The following is a 19,824-nucleotide window of genomic DNA, read 5'->3' on the forward strand; positions in this document are numbered from 1 at the left end:
AAGATATTACAGTGAGCTGTTTACATGTCAAACAATCGAACAATTGCTGCAGTCTGGGATCAGAAAATAATTGCAATAGCAGGATTTGAAACAGGAAATACTGGCTGTTGTTTGTTTGTTTTTTTAAAAATAAAACTGGAGAGGACTTTAAAAATGTTTCTATGCACAGTTTTAGAAATACCATTACAAAGACCATTAAAAACTTTCATTCATGTATTAGATGGAACGTATACACAAAGAAAAAAAAGTGAAAGAATAATACAAATTAAAAAAAAAATAAGTCACACAGGTAAGTGGAATAAATTCATATCAAAATCTTCTCAAATTAAGGGATGTTTTTGATTATTTTACTATATATTAACAAATGGAAATATAGCCTATTTTCATGCGTCAACATTTGTATTAAACTTTGTATTAAATATTACTTTTGATTTTTTTTAAAATGGTTGCTGAAAACTTTCCTCTGTATATTTTGAATGAAACAAGTCCAAACTTGTTAGTAGTTTTATTGATTTTTTTTTATATCTTCATTTCTTCTTCCAAGGAATAGAAACCTGTGGCCACGCCCCCTTGCTGCAAAGCAGTATACGCGCGCGACGTGAGAATTCGTTCGCATTCACGTTGTGGCTCTGTAACTGCGCGTGCTCCGTCACTGCTGTCGGAAATAACAAAGAGGTGGATTAACGTGCGCATTTCCATAGGCAAAGAACCTTGTTAGTTTGATTATTATTACTACTATTATTTGATTTCTTTTTCTTTTAATAAACAGCTCTGATCAGGTCAGTCGCGCGCTCGTGCACGCAATTCTACAGCCGTCCTAGTGTCTAGTGTCGGCGCGCGTGAACTTCTGACCGCGCTGACAAGGAGGGTTATGAGAGGGTTTCCTCATGCGGAGTGTCCCGGGATCATGTCTCTGTCTGCGGACTGCTCGGTGCACGCACGTTCGCCCTCCGACGGCGCGCGCGGAAGCCTGATCTCTACCGTCGCGCGTTGTCTCCAACCGGACCCTGCGCACGCGCCACAACAGGGTACGAACTTTTTTTTTTTTTCAGTATCGTACACACGATTTGAAGGTTTTCTTATTATTTAATTAATAGATTTGTTTTTGTTTTTTGTTTTTTAAAATCTCTTGCAATTAGACATGTTTTCCTATACTGCGTTGCATGCATGAGGTGACACAACCAGCAGTCATTGCACAACATGAAAATCTTATCTTGGTCATCACATCAAGAACCACAGGCAAGGAAGAAAACCAAACAAAACACTGATCTAGCTGAACTCAGGAGTGTCCAGTGCTCGTGCTCTGAACGTCTACTCGTACACTCTCAGAGAAGTACTGAAGTGTTACATTTCCTGTACCTGTCATCAAAATAGTCATGTGCACGGACTGTACCTTTAAAACGATTTAAGGACCACTCGTGAACCTATAATAAGCTTTCTGAGTCATACACTACATGCACACACTGAATGTACAAAAAGGTGTGCCTAGTGACAAGGAAAGGCAGAGTTTCGTCTTCTTTATAATCCAATCAAGAGTATCAATCAGGACCACTCTCAAAACCTGATTCATTATGCTTGTACAGTATTGATCATGCTTCATTATCCAAAGCTCTTAAAGTTCCAAGCAGCATTGATTTATTCGTTCAGGTTACAAAATAAGTTTACCTAGCTGTAAACACCAAGTATGAGCAGAAGTCACTACACTTGTACATGTACTATACAGTGTTCTGTGTATGAGTAACATATGCACAGTGAATAAGTCTGCGATATATAGAAAACGTTCGGATTTAAATTCAATGTGGCACAGTCACTCATGGCCTCTCAGCGCTCAGGATCGCATGTCGCACATTGCAGTCACTCGGCACGTAAGGCACGACCACACTGCACCGTTCATTCTTAAATACTCCTTTAATCACTGGACCTCAGTTACCGCTTGCTGAGACGTGTCGTTAAAGAACATGATCTCTGGGGGGGGGGGGTTTAAGGAGTATCAGATCAACGTAGCTTAATCCAGTTCCTCTAGAATGCTGGTATGAGCCTGTTTGCTCTAGTCTAAGGCAGGGTTTGTTTCTTAAGCCTTCTGAAATTCAACCAAGTATTGGCTCACTCCCAGAGCTGAATCATTCCATGCTAATGTGTCCCACCCTGATATGTCTGCAAGGCATATGATGGCTTCAGTGCTAATATTAAATGGGATATTGTTTTCAGGGACAGAATATTTTTATTGTTTGTTTGCCTCCAATGGGTTCTAGAGGCACTGGTGATAATGTTCGTAAAAAATCATGAAGCTGTGATATCGCCGCTCCAAAACCCAATAGTATATAGGATTCAGTTTTTACAGGGTTACAAAGGGAGCCTGGAGAATATCCTAGGGAACTTGGGGCACAAGGTAGGGGACACCCTGGACTGGGCGCCAACCCATCGCAGGGCACAGTCACACACGCGTTCTCACACTACGGACAATTTGTAAATGCCACTTGACCTACTGATGATGTGTTTGGTCTGAACTGGGGGAGGAATCCGGAGTACGTAGAGGAAACCCCCTAAGCACAGCTGAGACTACCTGGGTGAGATTTGGTGGGGCTTTGATGTAAGAAAGCAAAAATCTTATAAATCAGTGATCTTCTAGAAGGCTGCTTGTAGGACATTTAATACTGAGAGGTGCCCTGTTTTGTGCGTTCCCCACATCCTGCTCAATGGTGCATGCTGATATCATCTGGCAGAACAGAAGAAGGACGGAGTGTCTTATTTGGGGTACCGACTACTATCTGTGATCAAGTTAAAACCTTTGGAGGAGCCCTTAACACCTGTAAATGGAATAACACACTGAGCTCAGCAAGGCTCCACGTATGTGTAGAGTGTTTACATTTTTTATAGTTTGAGCCCCCTGGACCTCTGACGCTACACAACAAAGAGATCTTGAGGAGTCTTCCAAAGTAAATGCAGCTGCAGGGTCAGTACTAAAGCTGTTATTGTTCTTGTTCTCGCTTTGGTATTAGAAAATATTAAGGAAGGCGTACAGGCTGAGATCCAAGTGCTCGAAGAACGAAGCCTCTTGTCCACAAGGCAGTGATTTATTGGAGCGGGGAAACCCATTGTCCAGGCATTGGCTTCTACCTTCATTGCTCTTGGGTTGAGATTGTTTTTCTTACCCCTCACTCGTCTTATCCCACCTTCCTGGTTCAAAAGGAACGATCCGGTTGAGACCAGAGTTTCCCAGTTTGTGTTTAGAGGCAAAGTGTGCCACTCCCACTCCCCAAGCAATGGGCTGCTGCTAGGGGGCGGGGGGGAGTTAATCTGACGCCAAGGCAGAAGTTTGTAGAACTCAGCCACAGCTGGCATCAGAGTTTCTAATGAATTCAGGGTTTGCCAGCAGAAAAGCATTTTTATGGGCTATTTAAACTCACCAAGGATGTGGGGAGAAAACAAGACCGAACAAGAGAAAACTAGCTTTGACTGGAAACTTTGTGTGGGGGGAAAAAAAACTAGAGCGGCAATCAATTTACTGTACATGTTACAGAATAAAGGTTTGTACAGCTAGCTCAGTATTTCTCATTTGGCTTGCAGGGAGCCTGGACCCTTTGTTTGGGCGCAAGGCTTGGGACACCCTGGACAGGGTGCCAGCCCATTGCAGGACACAAACACACACAAAACCATTCACACACTACGGACAATTTAGAGATGCCAATCGTCTTACAACACATGTCTTTGGACTAGGGGACGAAACTGAAGTACATTGGAGGGAAACCCTTGAAGGACGGGGAGAACATGCAAACTCCGCACACACAGGGCGGAGGCGGGAATTGAACTCCGCAACCCTGGAAGTGTGAGGCAAATGTGCCCCAAATTCCCTGGGATAGGCTTTAGGCTCTCCGTGTAGGATAAGCAGTATGGAAAATAGATGGATGGGTATTTAATATGTTTCACGGTGGACTGTTTCTTTAAAGGTAGGGTCCGTGATTTATAAGTCAGTACACTTTTTGCTGGAGTGTTGGTGGAGTCAGTGAAATATCTGTTCAGGGGACATCTGATGAGCTTGAGGCTCTGTAAACGGGAGGGGAAAAAAAACAAATGATGTGGACCACCAACGTCCAACCACTAAGTCTGTGTTTTTGTACGCCTCTTCAGAAAGCGTCACCCTCTTGCACTAACGTTCCTGCCTTCTTGCGAATGCATCGTCACATGTGCATTTTTAGGGATCCGGCTTTGAAAAGAACCCTGATGGGAGGGGGAATGTATTTGTTTAAATTTTGAGTTTGAAAATAGCCAGCTTCAGCTAAAATTGCCGACTATACCTTTGAAAAACATCTTACTTTCTGCTCAGGAGCGCTTCCAAGTAATAATCGTCCTATAGGAGGAGAGTAAATCATACATGCTGCGTCTAATCTCTCCCTGCGTCTCCGTGTCAACAAGCAGGCTGTGATTCAGCCGCTGGACGTTTTCAGCTGAAAGCTCTTAACCTTGGAGCCTGCAGATGATATGTGGGCTTAGAGAAACACGTGATGATCCACCTACCCAGGCTGCCACGGGCACGGGGATATTATACTGTACGTGACTGCTAACACGACCTGAACTTGTGTCGTGTATTTGTACGAGTGGAATATTATGAGGAAGTTATGCAAGGTTGCACATTTTTTTACACGTGTTCATTCATGCGGTCAGCCTATCATGTAGCTGCAGTGCAATGCATAAAACTGTGCAGGTCATGAGCTTCACGTCAAACATCAGTATTGGAAGAAACATCCGAGCTCAGTGAGCATCGATCTCCGTCAATATTGTCTAGAGGTTGCAAAGAACTGTGTTAAAAACAAACAAACAAGACATAAAAACCGATTGAGCAGCAGTCCTGTGAGCGGAAATGCCTTGTTGATAAAGAGAGGTCAAAGGAGAATGGCCGGACTGGTTCAAGCCGACAGGAAGGATGCAGTAACTCACATGACCACTATTCACAACCGTGGTGAGCAGAAGAGCAAGAATCTGAGTGCACCAGCTCACCAAAACTGCACAGTTGAAGATTGGAAAGACTTCACTCGGTCTTTTTCTAATCTTAAACTATACTTAAAGGCCCATTTAATGTTTTCAGTAGAGCGATATTTCATGCAAATGGACTAGTGTGAGCCCAATCACTCTATACATCGATACATCTAACGGAAATTCCACCAGCGTTCTACATTACGTGCTCGTCACTTGGACTCACTGTACTCTGTGGAGATTTGGACCGTCTGCTGTCAGTTCTGCTGTTATTTATCATTTCGCACACGGACGGCAGCTTTAAAACTTGCACGTTCGCTCTCTCCAGGGACAAATTGTGTATTCGAAAGATGCGATATCCAGATCGAGCGTTCATCGTTGCCAAAAAGGGTAGGTGTGAGTAGCCTGCGCTTCTCTCTGATGAAAATAGCACATCACGAGAGCTAGCATGAGGCCTACTGACTGGATGGTGTGGAATCTGATTATGTAATACTCTGTGAGAAGGACGGTCATTAAAAACGTCCTGCGTTTGCTTCATCTATAGTCATTCGACACTGTGTATAAGATGACGTTCTGAAAATATATCTGAACATTTTTAAAGGCCTCACGGAATATTTTGTGCTGGTGATTTACTGTGTATCTACTGTACGACCAATAATTATTACAGACTCTTAAACAAATGACCCAGACTAGAGAACCGGTGATCCGTCTCTTCATTTCCAAGTGAGACATTTCGAGTGTCTATACCCCACCTACGTGTTAGGAGTCAGCTTTCTCACGCACGAGTCCGTTGACTGGAACGGTGGCACGGCTAACGCGATTTGAAAATTAGCATGAAGCCCTTGGGAGAAGGTCAGATGCCGGAGCGGTCACGTTGCAAACGCAGCCATTTTTTAAAGATAAATAAAATAAATAAATGTACATTCGACGTAATCTCTGGTTAAGATTAGCGCTGTAGACGGACCACACGAGAAGAGTACTGTTTATTTTTAGCCACAGACGAGTCTGTGCTGGGATTAGTTTGATCCATGGCCAAGTGGAGTGTCAGTGTGGCTCGCACCACCAAGGCCGTGGATCTCACTTTCACCCTGGTGCAACTCTTGATTCCTGTAAACGTGATGATGGAGGGCTTGCGTAAGGATCACTCGAGCTGAAGGACTCCATTCATACAATTGGTGGGCAGGGCAAGACTGTTTATAGCTCCGAGAGCTTTAAAAATATACATATACTGTATATATTTTCAATAGACATACGAATTAAAAATAAATATGAAACATTATTACATTTCTATATATATTTCTATAACCCTTCTGTTTTTCTACTTCAGACAAACCCATACTTGCTGCTCCGATGTTCGTCTTTCAGAGGATGACAGCTGCAATGAAGGTAAAGCCCTGAAAGGCACGTTGACCAAATATTCATACGTCTAATACCAATCTCATACAAATAGCTAAGTATAACTGTCCAGTACATTGGCACAGTTTGTATTGTTGCGGCTGAATCAACCTTATGTGTGTCTATTTATTAGAGGACGGCAGAGGAAGACGGGTCTGGTACGTTACTCGATGTTACACAGCAATTTCACAAATGAACTCCAGCTGTCTGCGTTTTGAGTAACTCGTCATTGGTTTCTGCTCAATTTTTAGGAGCGTGTATGAACAAGCGCATCAGATTGCTCACCTATCCTTCGTTGGACAGTCAGAACAAAAAGGGTAGGCATTTGAAGCGATTTTCAAAAATATTTATTTCGCATAAACACCAGTTCCAGTGCTCTAGTTATTTTAGTTGACGGACCTCATTTGAATTTAATTTTTTCCCCCCTTTTTAGAGAAGTACATATGAAACATGAAATGATCAAATCAGGCTACTGGCAATCAAAATACACCTCTCAAAAAATACTTTTTGCCCCAAGCAGGCCCCTGTGGCGTCAGCAAACGAGTGCGGTCGAGTTCTCTGTCCGTTCCAGCGCCTTTACAGGGTAAGCAAGCGCGCCATCTTTCTCCCTCACTCTCTCAGCTCATACACAAACCAAGGTGCCTCTGACGCTCACTAGTTTGGGATCCAGAGGAAGTGACAGAGTTGCCATACTTACTTAACTCTATTTAGGTTAAACCCCTTGTTAATCCCATCCAGTTTAATGATCCGCTCAGAGCTCGAGTTCCTTGGTTTCTCTTTCAGACCCAGCAACAGAAATGACCCTCTCCTTTAGTGGGCCCTCGTTGTGACGCAGAGTGCGCGCGCTCTAGGCTCGTCAAATCCAACAAAAGTATGTTTGATACACTGTAAACCGCAATACCCTGCGTTTTTAGCTCTGAATGAGCGCTTGGGGACATAGCCAAGCACGATTAACTGCAAAACAAACAGATTACTTGCTTTTGTTTAAAAAAAAACAAAAAACACTTCCTTTCTCACAGCATATTGATGCCTAAAGCAAATGGGTGTTTACATGATGGCTTCTCCCAATGATTAGGTTAATGTACTGTAGGGTGCGGTGTTTTGAGTCATTTCTGGATACTTTTCTTTAGCGATACTTTAGTAAACAGGACAAAAATCTCTGTGCAGAAAGTTTTTTCATTTTAAAAAGCCTTCATTTTTGAATGAAACCATAAATGAAATGTAACTGTTCTCTCTTTTTGTTTTTATTTAAAGTCCCAAGATCGAGTGTGTTCATACCATCAACCTTGCACAACCAGAACCAAGTCTCATCCTCCACATGTTAGTATCTCGACTTTAGAATTTTCACAGAATAATATACAGTGTTTATTTAACGCTTCCGGTCGTTCTTGCAGCATCTCCACGGGGCAGAGTCAAGAATACACCGTTAAGGCCGGCTTCGCTGGTAGCCCCTGAACCATGGAGCGGTCATGATGCGCCTCGTATTAGACAGGTATTGCAGAAATTTCACACTGCCGAGCTCGGGTTGCATTTATTCCCCAACACGTAGGTATTCAAGATGTAAAGAGGTTCCACCAGCTTTTGCGAACCAGTTTAATATCTGCTCTGAAGATCCATATACTACAAGCTAATACAAGTTATTGGTTTTATTGTGGAAAGACTTGCAAGCCTGTTCGATCAAGCTGTTTTACTTGTTCCTCCAGTTCGGCCTTAACGCAGAGGGAAACCTCTCCAGGGTTACAATTGAGCTCCCGTCTTCCGACAACGCCTTAGACCAGCGGATCTTACCCCAAATGAGCAGGTCAGCTCGATACTCATGATGGTTACACAATCGGAGGAATAACCATATATAAACACCAAAGTGACACACCAACTCTAATATTAATAACTCTGAAATGATTTATTTACAACTATAATTATATAGTGAAAATGATCATTATATTTACTTAATTATAATTACTTAATTATATAATGAAAATGATAAATAATGAAATAGAATTCGTCACCGGTATTTAAATTGTTTGACAATGGCACGAGGTCACAACTGGGCCAAGATACAAATTCTACAGTGAGGATGAATTAAATATGAGCAAAGAAGGCTGTGAAAAATTTGTCTTGATTGTTTAACATTTTGATTTTTTGTTAAACAAAAAAACAAAACAAAAAATCATAAAAACACTTTTTGATACTTCATTTTTTGAACAAAATATCCAAAGGTTAAACAATAAAGACAATTTTTCACAGCCTTCTTTGCTCATATTTACCAAGGGTGCCAATATTAATGGAGGGCACTGTATATTGCTCTCTCGCTCTCTCTCTCTCCTCTGATTAGTTGTTGGCTCTTGCCTGTCACAGAGTATTCGGACTTCTTTTGTGCCTAACTCTGGGGCATGATGACTGTTGATGCTTGAAACAAGCAAATATATGCCTGACTACATTCTACATAAGTGGAAAATTTGAAATCGAATTATACTTCCAAAATAACCTGCAGAGTGATTCAGCGAAGGTGATAAAACTGAATCCAGGGAACTCTTTCTTTTTCAGAAATCTCTCACAGACAAACACTGCCGTCACTGGAAGTGTCCAGTTTGTGTTTGGGGAGAATATGAGTGAGAGGGTACTGGTAAGTCTCAAAGCCGTGTTTCATTTAATGCAGTTTAATTTAATATAGTTATTATGTGCTAGGCTTCGGTTTGTTTTGTAAGCATTCTGCTGGACTGATGGACATGGATTGTCTCTCAGAGTCCACCTTGCAGTGAGGACAAGTCTGAAACGGACTGCAGCTCGTCCGACTCGGATTCCTCCTGCACCGAAGACACGAACACAAGTACGTGATGATGTTCAGTGCTTATGAATGCAAATCGGTCAGATTAAACATGACCGTATGACTGGATCATGCTCTACCTCATATGCAGATCATTTTGGATAAAAGTGCCTGCCTGAGTATTTCCAAACTGTCAATCATTGTGTGGAGTTTCACAGCACCTAGTGGTTGAACATGTGTACTGATTCCACATAGAGTATTATCATCACGATCTAGAGTAATAACTTGATATTTCTCAAGGTTTCCTGAAAAGATAGCCCAAACTAAATTATGAACCTTATGAAATTATTGTCAACAATAAACAACACCATATATACACCGTTATACCTATAACCATTTATGGTTACATTTAATGTTGTGGAACTGATGCTGTGCTGCTTTGTGGCACCTATAACCGAAGGAACGTTTGGTCTGCTATGTCTATAGTGACGGCACAAAACACACTGTGGGAATCCGCCGCAGCCCACACGGCCGCCTGCAGAAGACGCTGTCTGCTCAAACAAGTGCAGATCTTCACCGGAGAGGAGAACGAGAGCAACGTCGTCCAGGTCCGAGTTATGCACGTTTACTCCTTTCATAAATAGCTGACCGGGGGCGCCTGGGCAGGTTGTTCTGAGACTGCGACTTTGAAACCTTTTAGCTGACGTGCAAGCTGTTCGTTTTGGAGAGGGGAACCCACTCGTGGAGCGAGAGAGGGGGAGGGGTCTTACGACTGAACGACTTGCAAACTAAATATAAGGGATGTTTGCAGTCAAGGATGGGTAAGGAATGAAACTAACTGTAACGCACGACATGATGCCGCCACCACGTTTATGCCGTAGTTCCCATGAAACTGTTTCTCCGCAGTGATGAGGCACCAGGGCAGTTTGAAACTGATCCTGAACACGAAGTTGTACCCGCACACACACCTGCGGCGCCCGGCACGGAGGAACCTACAGGTGACGGCCACTGACTTGGAGACCCACAGCGTACGTGTGTTCCTGGTCCAGGCCAGTGCCCGAGATATTGCCCGCCTCTATATGGCTATTCACCACAGACTGGTGGCCCTACGCTGCAGTACTGCCATCTTCAGGGACCGAGAGGGACACTTCAGCAGCGAGGAGGACAATAACAATGAGGAGGAGAAGACTAATGAGGAGGCGGTCTTAATCACCCACACCAGATCTGGTAACGACTACAGCTACTATTCTACTACGTCATTTCGCCTAGTTCTGTCCATCATTTATCAATGAACCTCACACCAGGCAAGGTCATTTCATATGATTTTTAGAAAATCATATTTTATACTTAATATATTTTTATAGCCTCAGCTATTGGAAATATAAATTGGGGTCCGAACTGATATCGAATATTATTAAATATTATTTATTCCATGGACTTAGCTATGCACACTAGTGTACAGTATACCATTAAAGTAAAGAAGAAAAAAATCTATATTCATAAATCATACATAAATACATAGAAACAAAAATACTACATACAGAAATGAATAATAATAATAATAATAATAATAATATTAATAATAATGAGCGGTGGGTTCTACGGCCTGGACATCACATGCAATTAAACCATCCTCCATGTCTCTTTTCTCCGTATATGTGTTAATAACTCTTCTCTGAGGTTTAGTTGTTACTGAATTTTCTTCCTTCCAGGGAATTGGAGGAACAGTCATCCCAGACTCCATCGGTGAACATCCCACTCAACCTTACAGCCAACAAATAGTCCCAGCTTGCTTCTGGTGTCAGCCATTTTGTGACTATTAAGATCTCTATGGAGGCTTTTTTTTTTGTAGCTGCTTACAAATATTTTTGAATATTATCCAAAAAAAAACCACAGCCTTTTAACAAAAACAGTTTTCTCAGGTTGGAGACAATGATGAATCCATCATCTGTATAATATAAATATTTTAAATGTTTTTTTTTGTTGTTTTTTTTTTTTTTTTTTTTAAGCAAAAAAAATTCATTTGAACCAGGCACGAAAAATGATGTTTATATTGATCAGCTCAGTTAATGATCAGGTTTAGTACAGGACCACATTTGAACTCTTCTGTGACGGATGGAAATGACAGGATGGTTTATGTATGTAAACGAGGGCAAAGGGACGTTCTCGATGGACCTTAAGTTCACACTATACATTTCACAAGCTCAGACTCTTACAGATAACTGTGAAACCGTGACGTCTGGCGGATCTGGGTCAGGATGCATCTATGCAAACTTCAAAATTCAGATGGAATTTTAAAAACGGGCCAATTTTGGGCCAGTTATCTTCTTTTTATTTATTTTTCCGATTTCTTAACAGCACTTTGTCAGGAAGGGGTTTAAATGATCTATCTTTCGGTTGCTGAACACAGGCCTACTACGGGTCCGTTCGGTCTCCGGTGTGCCAATTATTTATAATGTGACTGGTAGATATGTGTGCTCTATTAACAAGGGATTTCTGTTTCCACTCTACCTCGTGAACAGTTTTTTTTTTTTTTAAATACACCATCTGATCTTCTGCACTGACATTTTGGTCCTAAGAAGAGCCGGTCGTGTTTAAAATAAAGCGTATTACCTGGAAGCAGTGTTAAGTGTTTTATTCTGTACTTCAACCCTGAAGGTTTAAAAGACAATTTCAGATGGTGTCCACAGCCACATTTCTGTCAATGTATTGCTTTTTTTTTTTTAATTATTATTTCTTTTATTGGAAAATCTACAAAAAGCAAAAACTGTTATTTTTCCACCTATTATACTTTAAGAGCTCGAATATTTGGAGGAGGATTTCATTCAAACGAGTTCTGTATATTTTTGGAATATATATTTAATGGATTAAATACCTAATTTTAATACATGGAAGGCTGTGTCTCTTCCACCCCCCCCCATGTTCTTTTTAGGTCTCTTTTAATGAAATCACATTTCTGTTCAATGTTTATTTCAAACTGGTCAGAAAGGTGCTGACTAATTTTCTATGACAGCTTTTCCGCGAGGACACGTTTAGTTAGCGTATTTGGAAGGAGTCTCCAGTGTCGGCTCTTTATAACAGGCGATCCACGGCATTAAAAATAACTATAAACATCATGTATATACAATAACTAGAAATAAATGAAAAGTATGATGATTATTTTCCCATACCTGCATGTCCTTAATTTAAGCGTTTTATTCTTCTTGTACTACAGCGACTTTTCCATCAAGTACAACGAGTTCTTGGCTGAAAACTTCCTGCCCATTATGAATCGTTAACACCGGAGACTCCTTCCATAATTAAATGAAATAAACCCTTTAAATCGCTTTACGGAATTTTTTCACAATATCAACGCTATCATTTCTGTTAAATGGCCACTGTTTGTGGTTATATTTGTATTATAAAGAGCATCCCACATACAAGTCCTTGTGAATAAGTTTGTTGTTATTATAGAAACAATATATTAGAACCAGAGCATTAATTTGAACTGTGGTTAAAAAAAAAAATAAAAAAAATAAATTTAAAAAAAGCTATTATTTTAGCAACTCCCTAAACCCCAAAATCCTTCTGAATGTTTAGACTTATACAGTGGACACATTAGGTGTCATTTACGTATTTAATATGGTAACATTCTACAGAAGCGAAGGTTTTTACTGACGCACAATACCATTAAGGATTAAATTCTATCATTTCTTTCTGTGCCAACAACAATAATCTGACCTTTGCTGAGAAATCAGCATTCCAGCCACGGCTCTCCTCGGCAGTTTTGGTCTGTAATTACTCTGGACATCTCGCGGGGAAAAGCTGAGCCGAGTTTCCTGGGCAGGCTGCATCACTGGTTTAAGATTTTATCCTGTAAATTATGCAGTGGAAAATAAGCACACTCTATCCCCACCCTTAAGACTTTGAAGCCAACTTAGGGATCCAAGTTAAACCATTTTTTTCTTCTTAAAAACACAAGTTTCCTAATATTTTAACATGCAGAACGAAAAAGTCAGACTCGGCTAGCGATTTTGTGGCAAAAATATTCAATAGGTGTATTTGGAGACTTATTATGCAGGGACGTGGTGGACTATGCTAAGCATCCGAGCTTATTTCAAGCTCTGGGAGTCTTGAAAAAATCTACACAGCATATTAATATGCCATAGTAGAGTCAGTCTCGCATTGGAAGACAGAGTTTTGCTTCTCTGCCAGTGCTGGCTGCGAGACTAAAGGGAAATGAGTTCATCCGTCTGGAAGGCGGGCATGATCGCCTCTGATCGCTAGCGTGAAAGAGAGAAATAGCGAAACGGAGGCGTTCAGTTTCACGCTAGCGCCAGCGTACTGTACGCACGGCACAAGAACCTGAAAAATCTGACAAATTTCCACTTCGAAACCAAGAGCAGATTACATTTAGCTTTATTTAATATGCAAATATTAGTACGCACTGGTCCTTGTCAGTTTAAAAAAAAAAAGAAAAAAAAGAAAAGGTCAATACAAAAGTTACACAGAAATGCTGATATGACAGTGTCGTCAGCACAAAAAGGAAGGCTGGTGTTAGCCAGTAACTGTGCAATGATTTAGTGATTTAACATTCGTAAGGCCCAGTGCTTTGGCTTCTGTTCCACAATTCAGTGTCTCCCCCTGCTAGCCCGTTCCGGCTCCGTTTCAAGTGCTTCTGCCGAGAGGAAACAAGAGGCTCTCTGTTCCGTCTGCGGGACAGAGACAGAGTCGACACAGCCGATTAGGAACTGGCTCCGTGAGCTGTGGTGTCATCGATAGCATGCGCACTTGGAATAAATATACAGAGCTGGATGCAAGGATCTTGATAACAACAATCTGTTAGCTTGGCTCAGTAGTCCAGCACATTGGATTTGAATTAAAATGCTTTCGTTTTTGACAGTATTGACGGTCGAGTGCAAAGATTTTAAAAATGAAAATCAATCCAGGCCTACATCATGAGGAAAATATCGCGACCTTCTCCGTTTCCAGATCTCATCTGTGGAAGGAAGTGCATGACTTGTACAAATGTGAGGGTCTAAAAGCTGTTCAGAGGATATAGAAGAGTCTGGCTCAAGTTATCAAGGCAAATATCGGGCGCATATGATTAGCAACCATATCTTCTGCATTAATATGTTTTAAGTCATTCGAATCGAAATGTTTAATTGTTTAGAATTTTCAGTTCAAACTTAAAATGACTTTAGAATGATGGACCATCATCGTCTACCACACGAACGGCATCATTGGTATGAATCAAACTGGCTTCGTTTTGTTCTTTAGGGTGTGCAAACTTTCGCGTCGTCCCAACAGTCTCTTCATCGCCCCAAAAATATGTGTCACCATGCAGTTACTTATACAAGATATACACTAAATATTACAAAAGTACACCAAGAGCTTACCAGTGGTCGACTTCAGCGTCGTCAAACTGCCCCGAGACTCCAAAGGCACCCGAGTCCGTCTTTGCATCATCTGTGAGAGAAGAACCGTTTTAAAAAGGTTCGCAAATAAAATAAAATAATAAGGAAACGGACATTTCTACCAGACGTTCTAAACGCTGTGGTCTTGAAAAGGGATTTGGAACGAGCCACAGAGAATTTGGACGTCGCTTAAGAAGCCTTGGGTTGAGTCCCAAATGAAATCTTTTCCAGAGTGGCTTTGAGTACTTAACCACATGCTGCCGAGGGACTTCGAAGAAGTCGTGTTTGGCAACAGAGCATGTCCATATTGGTTCAAAAACGATAAATGATAGCTTATATATCATATCACAGTTAAACTGACTAATCTAGATCAATTGGCTGAGCATGAGTGTGATAACCACGAACTAAACCCAAAGGGTTGATGAAATTCCAAATAGTACAGCAAACCAACTGAGAGCATTGGCTAATTGAAAGACTACAGAATACACGTGCTATTATTTCAGACTGGGAACCAAACCATCACACAAATGTGCTTTGATGTTGTAAAAGTGTATTAAACCATCGAGTGCAGCTGCTGCATCCTCGGTCCTGACTCCAGCCATGCAACACTGTGGGGATGAGGACTGACCCAGCACCCCTTCCGAGTTCTGCATTGTGGCCTGGCCTTCCATGGTCAGCTGAGACATGCCCTCCTCAAACGAGTAATACGTCGGCAGATCGATCTGGCCTTGCTCTGTGGGCCAGTTAAATTGATAAAAAGCGCAAGTAAGATGGGTGTTCGTGCCGCATTTGTCTAATCCGTCACTGCAAAATCAGTTCTAAGAACCACCGTACCAGCCTCCTCGACGTCATACTCGTCACCGTCGAAATCGGAGTCCGAGTCGTCCGGATCGGGATGCAGGGCTTGGCATTCGGACATGGCCGTGAACATCTTCTCCACTGCAGCTCGGATAAGATACAGGGCGGTCACAAAACATTGACATTTTCATTTTGAAACGGTGTGTGATAAACACTTACGAGATCCTTTATCGTTTGGGACAAAGCGGATCTCTGTGAACGCGCCCGTAGAGACGTCGTCGTCGTCGTCGTCGTCGTCATCGTCCCCGTCGTCGTCGGTACTGCCGTCTGCTTCCTCTTCGGCTTTCGCCTCATCATCCTTGGAATCTTCTAAAAACACACAAACCACAGCAAGATAGTACGCGAGATCGTCTAATGTTCCACAGACATGAAAGAATTACACAAAGAACTACATCTTCTGTTCAGTGACTCCCGGCGTCTGTAACAGATCCTCTACTGTGGTTCGTCCAATCAAACGCGTTTATGTAAATTATTTAGCCGAAGGCAGCTCATTGGACCCGAGACTAGCTTCAGGGTTAGAGAAATTAGATCAGAAATGGGGGGAGGGGGAGTTTTTGGAAGAAAAAAAAAAAAAACATAACTGTTGTCATCATTCATTCATCTTAGTTGCTTTTCTGAACCTTTCTAAACGTGACATTTTTTTAAGTAACTGCACTTCCTATGGAACTGCTAGTTCACCTCTTTTCTCAGGAACGCTTCAAATGAAAAGAAACAAACGCTTAGATCTGTACGGCCTTTGAGTTTGGTGTGCACTCCCAAGCGATCTGTTGCCAAATCACAGCCTACAGAGATGCTTTTCAGATACGTGCGGTCACAAAAGAGCACAAGGGAAGGATCTGGGCATGAAGCAGAGTTTTCCCAGGAAACAACCGGCATTGTCTGTTAGACCACCGGAAAGACTTATCCAAAAGACTACCAGATTAAAACGTTAAGCACGGGGCTGGAAGTCTGCTTTCAACAAGACCACACACTGAGCCTTGTCTGCGTACACACTTCTCAAATGCAAAGCCTGTGATTATGCATGCGCCTGTTAGGGCTACTTAAAAAGTCCGGATGGATATGACAGACGTCTGACGTCATTCTGTAAACCACGATGGTAAGAATACTACTCTGTCGCGTTTACAAAACACCTAACTGGGAGGTTGCCAGTCCAGTCAAAATAGTCCTGCAGCCATTTCTTCTACAGCAACTAGCCTATATTTTCCTGGCAGTGCTTAGTGGTTAGCACGTTGGCCTCACACCTCCGGGGTTGGAGGTTTGAATTCAGCCTCCACCCCGTGTGTGTGGAGTTTGCATGTTCTCCCCGTGCTTCAGGGGTTTCCTCCGGATTCCTCCCTCAGTCCAAAGACACGCATTGTACGTTAACCGGCATGTCCAAATTATCCGTAGTGTGCGAACACGTCTACGATTGTCCCCCCCCGCCTTGTTCCCCGGAATAGGTTCCAGGCTCCCCCACGACCCTGTGTAAGGATAAGCAGTATGGAAGATGGACGGACTCGAGTATGTTTGGTGTTGGAACAGAACTGCCTTTTTCTTCAGATCTTCAATCTGCATTCATACCTTGATGCCTGGAGTTGACCTGCACGTACAGATGCTCTGCAGGATACGCGCTCAGGTCACGGGAGATGGCATGGAGGCTGATGGAGGGATAATCTAGAGAAAATCCTACTCCAGACCCATCGACCCAAGACACACGACTGTGACGAGGAAAGAAAAATGATTTATTATATTTAACAACAACAACAACAAAAAAAACCAACTGGTAACAGAAATCAAATCTCAGAAGGTTTTTACAACATTTGAAGGCATCTAGTGACACACGATGGCGTTACGTTAAAGCAACAACAATAGTAATAATAATAATAATAATAGTTAGAAAAGCCATGCAAGATGCATTCCTATAAATTATAGGATATTTGAGGTGATGAAAAGTCCAAGCAGCACAAAGCAGATCATTTCTAGATGACACTGATTATATATATATATATATATATAAAAATAAAAACCCAGCCATTTTGTTACTGTTGAAAAGTTTCCACATTTTGCAGATGGTTTCTGCAGACTGTAAATCAGCTCTGATAACAGCTCCCACATGGGAGAAGGAGCTGCACAGGTCTGAAAGTCAGTCTCACGTCTCGTTCCTAATGTTGTTTTCTGTCAGCTTCTACGCCGGTTAGCTTCATATTTACCTTTCGGCAACGCAAAGAGTTCCTGCCCCAAGTCTTCTCCCGTCCAGCACGGCGGTAATGTCCACTTCTTCGTGTCTCACTCCTTCTCTTGGAGGAGAAACATTCTGCAACACGACCATTTTCCCTCAAATATTGGACTTCTTATACCTTTAATTCGCTGTTTAAAGTGGGAGTCTGTGCGGTTTTAATAGTCTAAATTGAGCTTTAGGTTTGTTTAGCCATGGTTCATTTGAGGAAAACAGACGCCGGTGTGTAACTGACAGGATTCTCTCTCTCTCTCTCTCTCTCACTACTGGTGGCGTGTTTTAGGGGCGGGAGTTAATCAAATACACTACTAAAGTTTTATCTTAAAACAAGCCTGGCATTTCTGGGTTATATTTTTTTTTATTTTAATTTAGCAAATGTGAACGGGGTCTTTTCAAAATAATTCGCCCCCATTTATTTATTTATTTATTTATTTATTTATTTATTTATTTGTGCTCCACTACCGGAAGTCGCGCGATATTTCCCGGAAGGCACTAAGAGCTCACCTGGAAGATGAGAGGTGGCTGCTAATAAAGCTAATAAAGCTAACAAAGCTAATAAAGACCTCGTGGTCAACTGTGTTAAATTATTATAATTTTGACACATTTTTGAAAAGTGCTCCCCCCCCCCTCCCTCCCCACTACTCCATTTCACATTTTCAGGAAGTCTTCCCAGCTCATTTCAGGAAACAAACTAGACCAAGAGCGCCATGTTTGTCTGCTAGCTAGTTTTATAGGAAGCTTGTCAGATTGATAATATATGGAAGGAATGAAGTTGATTAGCATAGTGTTTTTATCTTTATTTCTTTTAAATCAGTTTACAGGTATATTAGTCAAATTATTCAAATAAGTTGCTGTGATCATATGGTTGTGGCTAAGTGGTTAGCACGTTCGCCTCACATCTCCAGGGTCTGGGGTTCGATTCCCACCGTGGCCCTGTGTGTGGCATTTGCATGATCTCCCAGTCCAAAGACATGCATGGTAGGCTGATGGGCATGTCCAAAGTGTCTGTAGTGTGTATGTGATTGTGCCCTGCGATGGATTGGCACCCTGTCCAGTGTGTACCCCGCCTTGTGCCTGATGCTTCCAGTGATAGGCTCCAGGTTTCCCCGTGACATGGAAGGAAGGATAAGCGGTATGATGGATGGAAACTGTAATGGTCTCTACTGGTAATTTGTTAGCTTCTATTGCTGGCATGTTATGTCTAGTGGATTCCATTAAGGACCAATGATGGTACTGCTAGTGGAAACCATTATAATTTCTGTAATGGCTTCTATTGTTTTTTTTTCATTCAGTTACAAACTGTATCCAAACTCACCAGCCTCTCTTAAAAGTTAACTTGACAAAGTTAATATTAAAAGCTTGTCAATAGAAAAGGTTCATTCACACATACAGTGACTCACAGCGACAAAGTGACCGGAGACCGTACATTTTCAACTAGAGCTAGCGATTATTGGCGTCTAGATTTGGGCGCGTCCGGCGATGGGACAAAGTTGAAAAAAGTTTAACTTTATGCAAATTTTATGCGACTGTGCGCAGCGACTACCAATTGGAGCGAAGACATCCGAGCGCACATGATCCGTGATGTTCCATGGTGCCTGTGAATCGTTTCGTCGATCCAGACAGTCCGGCGCTTGCGTTTTCACTGCAAATAGATTGCAGCAATACTAAACAGCTTACACCACATGTTTGAAACTGCTGTTCATGCTGCATCACGGGGCAGCGGAACACACTGAGGACAGAGCTATCAACCCTCTTCCGCATGCATGAGCTCACAGACACCCACGATTGGCTAGTGTTGACAAGCGAGAAAGAACATGCCATCCATTGATCCCGACCACGAATGGCTGTAGCACCATCAAGAGTCAGACCCCGTGACCTCCTTACAATACAAGACCGCTTTTCTGTACTTTGCAATTTTAAGCTATTAGAAGACTGGACAAATGTAAAAATTTCACCTAATCAGTAATTTCAGAATAGCAAACGCGACCCTGATAGTTCCTGTTCAACAGAAAAGTACCCAAAGCCGGAACTATGAATTCCATGAACAAAGGCCCCGTTTCCTGTGTTAGACACACAGCTAAAGTTGTTAAAAACAGTCACAAAAATAAAAGGTGCGGTACCATTTTATTATGACAAATGTACAAGATTGTATTTATATGAAAGCAATTACAATACAGTTAACAAAATGTATTTATTTTTTTTAAAGTAGAACAGAGACAGAGGAC

At 41.9% G+C, this 19,824-nt stretch overlaps 2 protein-coding genes across 12 annotated transcripts; one reads left to right on the top strand and one right to left on the bottom strand.

The window, feature by feature from the left end:
* The first annotated feature begins 594 nt into the window (after positions 1-594).
* Positions 595-11,749, top strand: LOC108276846 (ran-binding protein 3). 5 transcript variants are annotated; one of them, XM_017488870.3, is made up of 15 exons: positions 595-675; positions 770-1,028; positions 6,299-6,357; positions 6,500-6,524; positions 6,618-6,683; positions 6,884-6,949; positions 7,621-7,686; positions 7,761-7,858; positions 8,070-8,167; positions 8,911-8,989; positions 9,109-9,193; positions 9,617-9,738; positions 9,831-9,951; positions 10,037-10,357; positions 10,843-11,749. In XM_017488870.3, exons 2-15 carry the CDS (start codon positions 872-874, stop codon positions 10,878-10,880), a joined length of 1,401 nt encoding a protein of 466 aa, XP_017344359.1. In that variant the 5' UTR covers positions 595-675; positions 770-871; the 3' UTR covers positions 10,881-11,749. The 5 variants fall into 5 exon arrangements, with proteins under 5 accessions (XP_017344359.1, XP_017344358.1, XP_017344361.1 ...); XM_017488869.3 differs by having other exon boundaries at positions 608-1,028; XM_017488872.3 differs by having other exon boundaries at positions 609-1,028; positions 6,299-6,372.
* Positions 11,750-12,732: 983 nt separating this feature from the next.
* On the bottom strand, positions 12,733-17,877 carry icln (swelling dependent chloride channel). Of its 7 annotated transcripts, none has more exons than XM_017488251.3 (7): positions 17,574-17,877; positions 16,945-17,081; positions 15,544-15,693; positions 15,361-15,465; positions 15,155-15,259; positions 14,509-14,578; positions 12,733-12,983 (listed from the first exon to the last, which is right to left on the bottom strand). In XM_017488251.3, exons 1-7 carry the CDS (start codon positions 17,690-17,692, stop codon positions 12,971-12,973), a joined length of 699 nt encoding a protein of 232 aa, XP_017343740.1. In that variant the 5' UTR covers positions 17,693-17,877; the 3' UTR covers positions 12,733-12,970.
* Between the last annotated feature and the right edge of the window lie 1,947 nt (positions 17,878-19,824).

This window comes from Ictalurus punctatus, chromosome 16, assembly GCF_001660625.3.
Source record: "Ictalurus punctatus breed USDA103 chromosome 16, Coco_2.0, whole genome shotgun sequence".
NCBI classification, from domain to species: domain Eukaryota; kingdom Metazoa; phylum Chordata; class Actinopteri; order Siluriformes; family Ictaluridae; genus Ictalurus; species Ictalurus punctatus.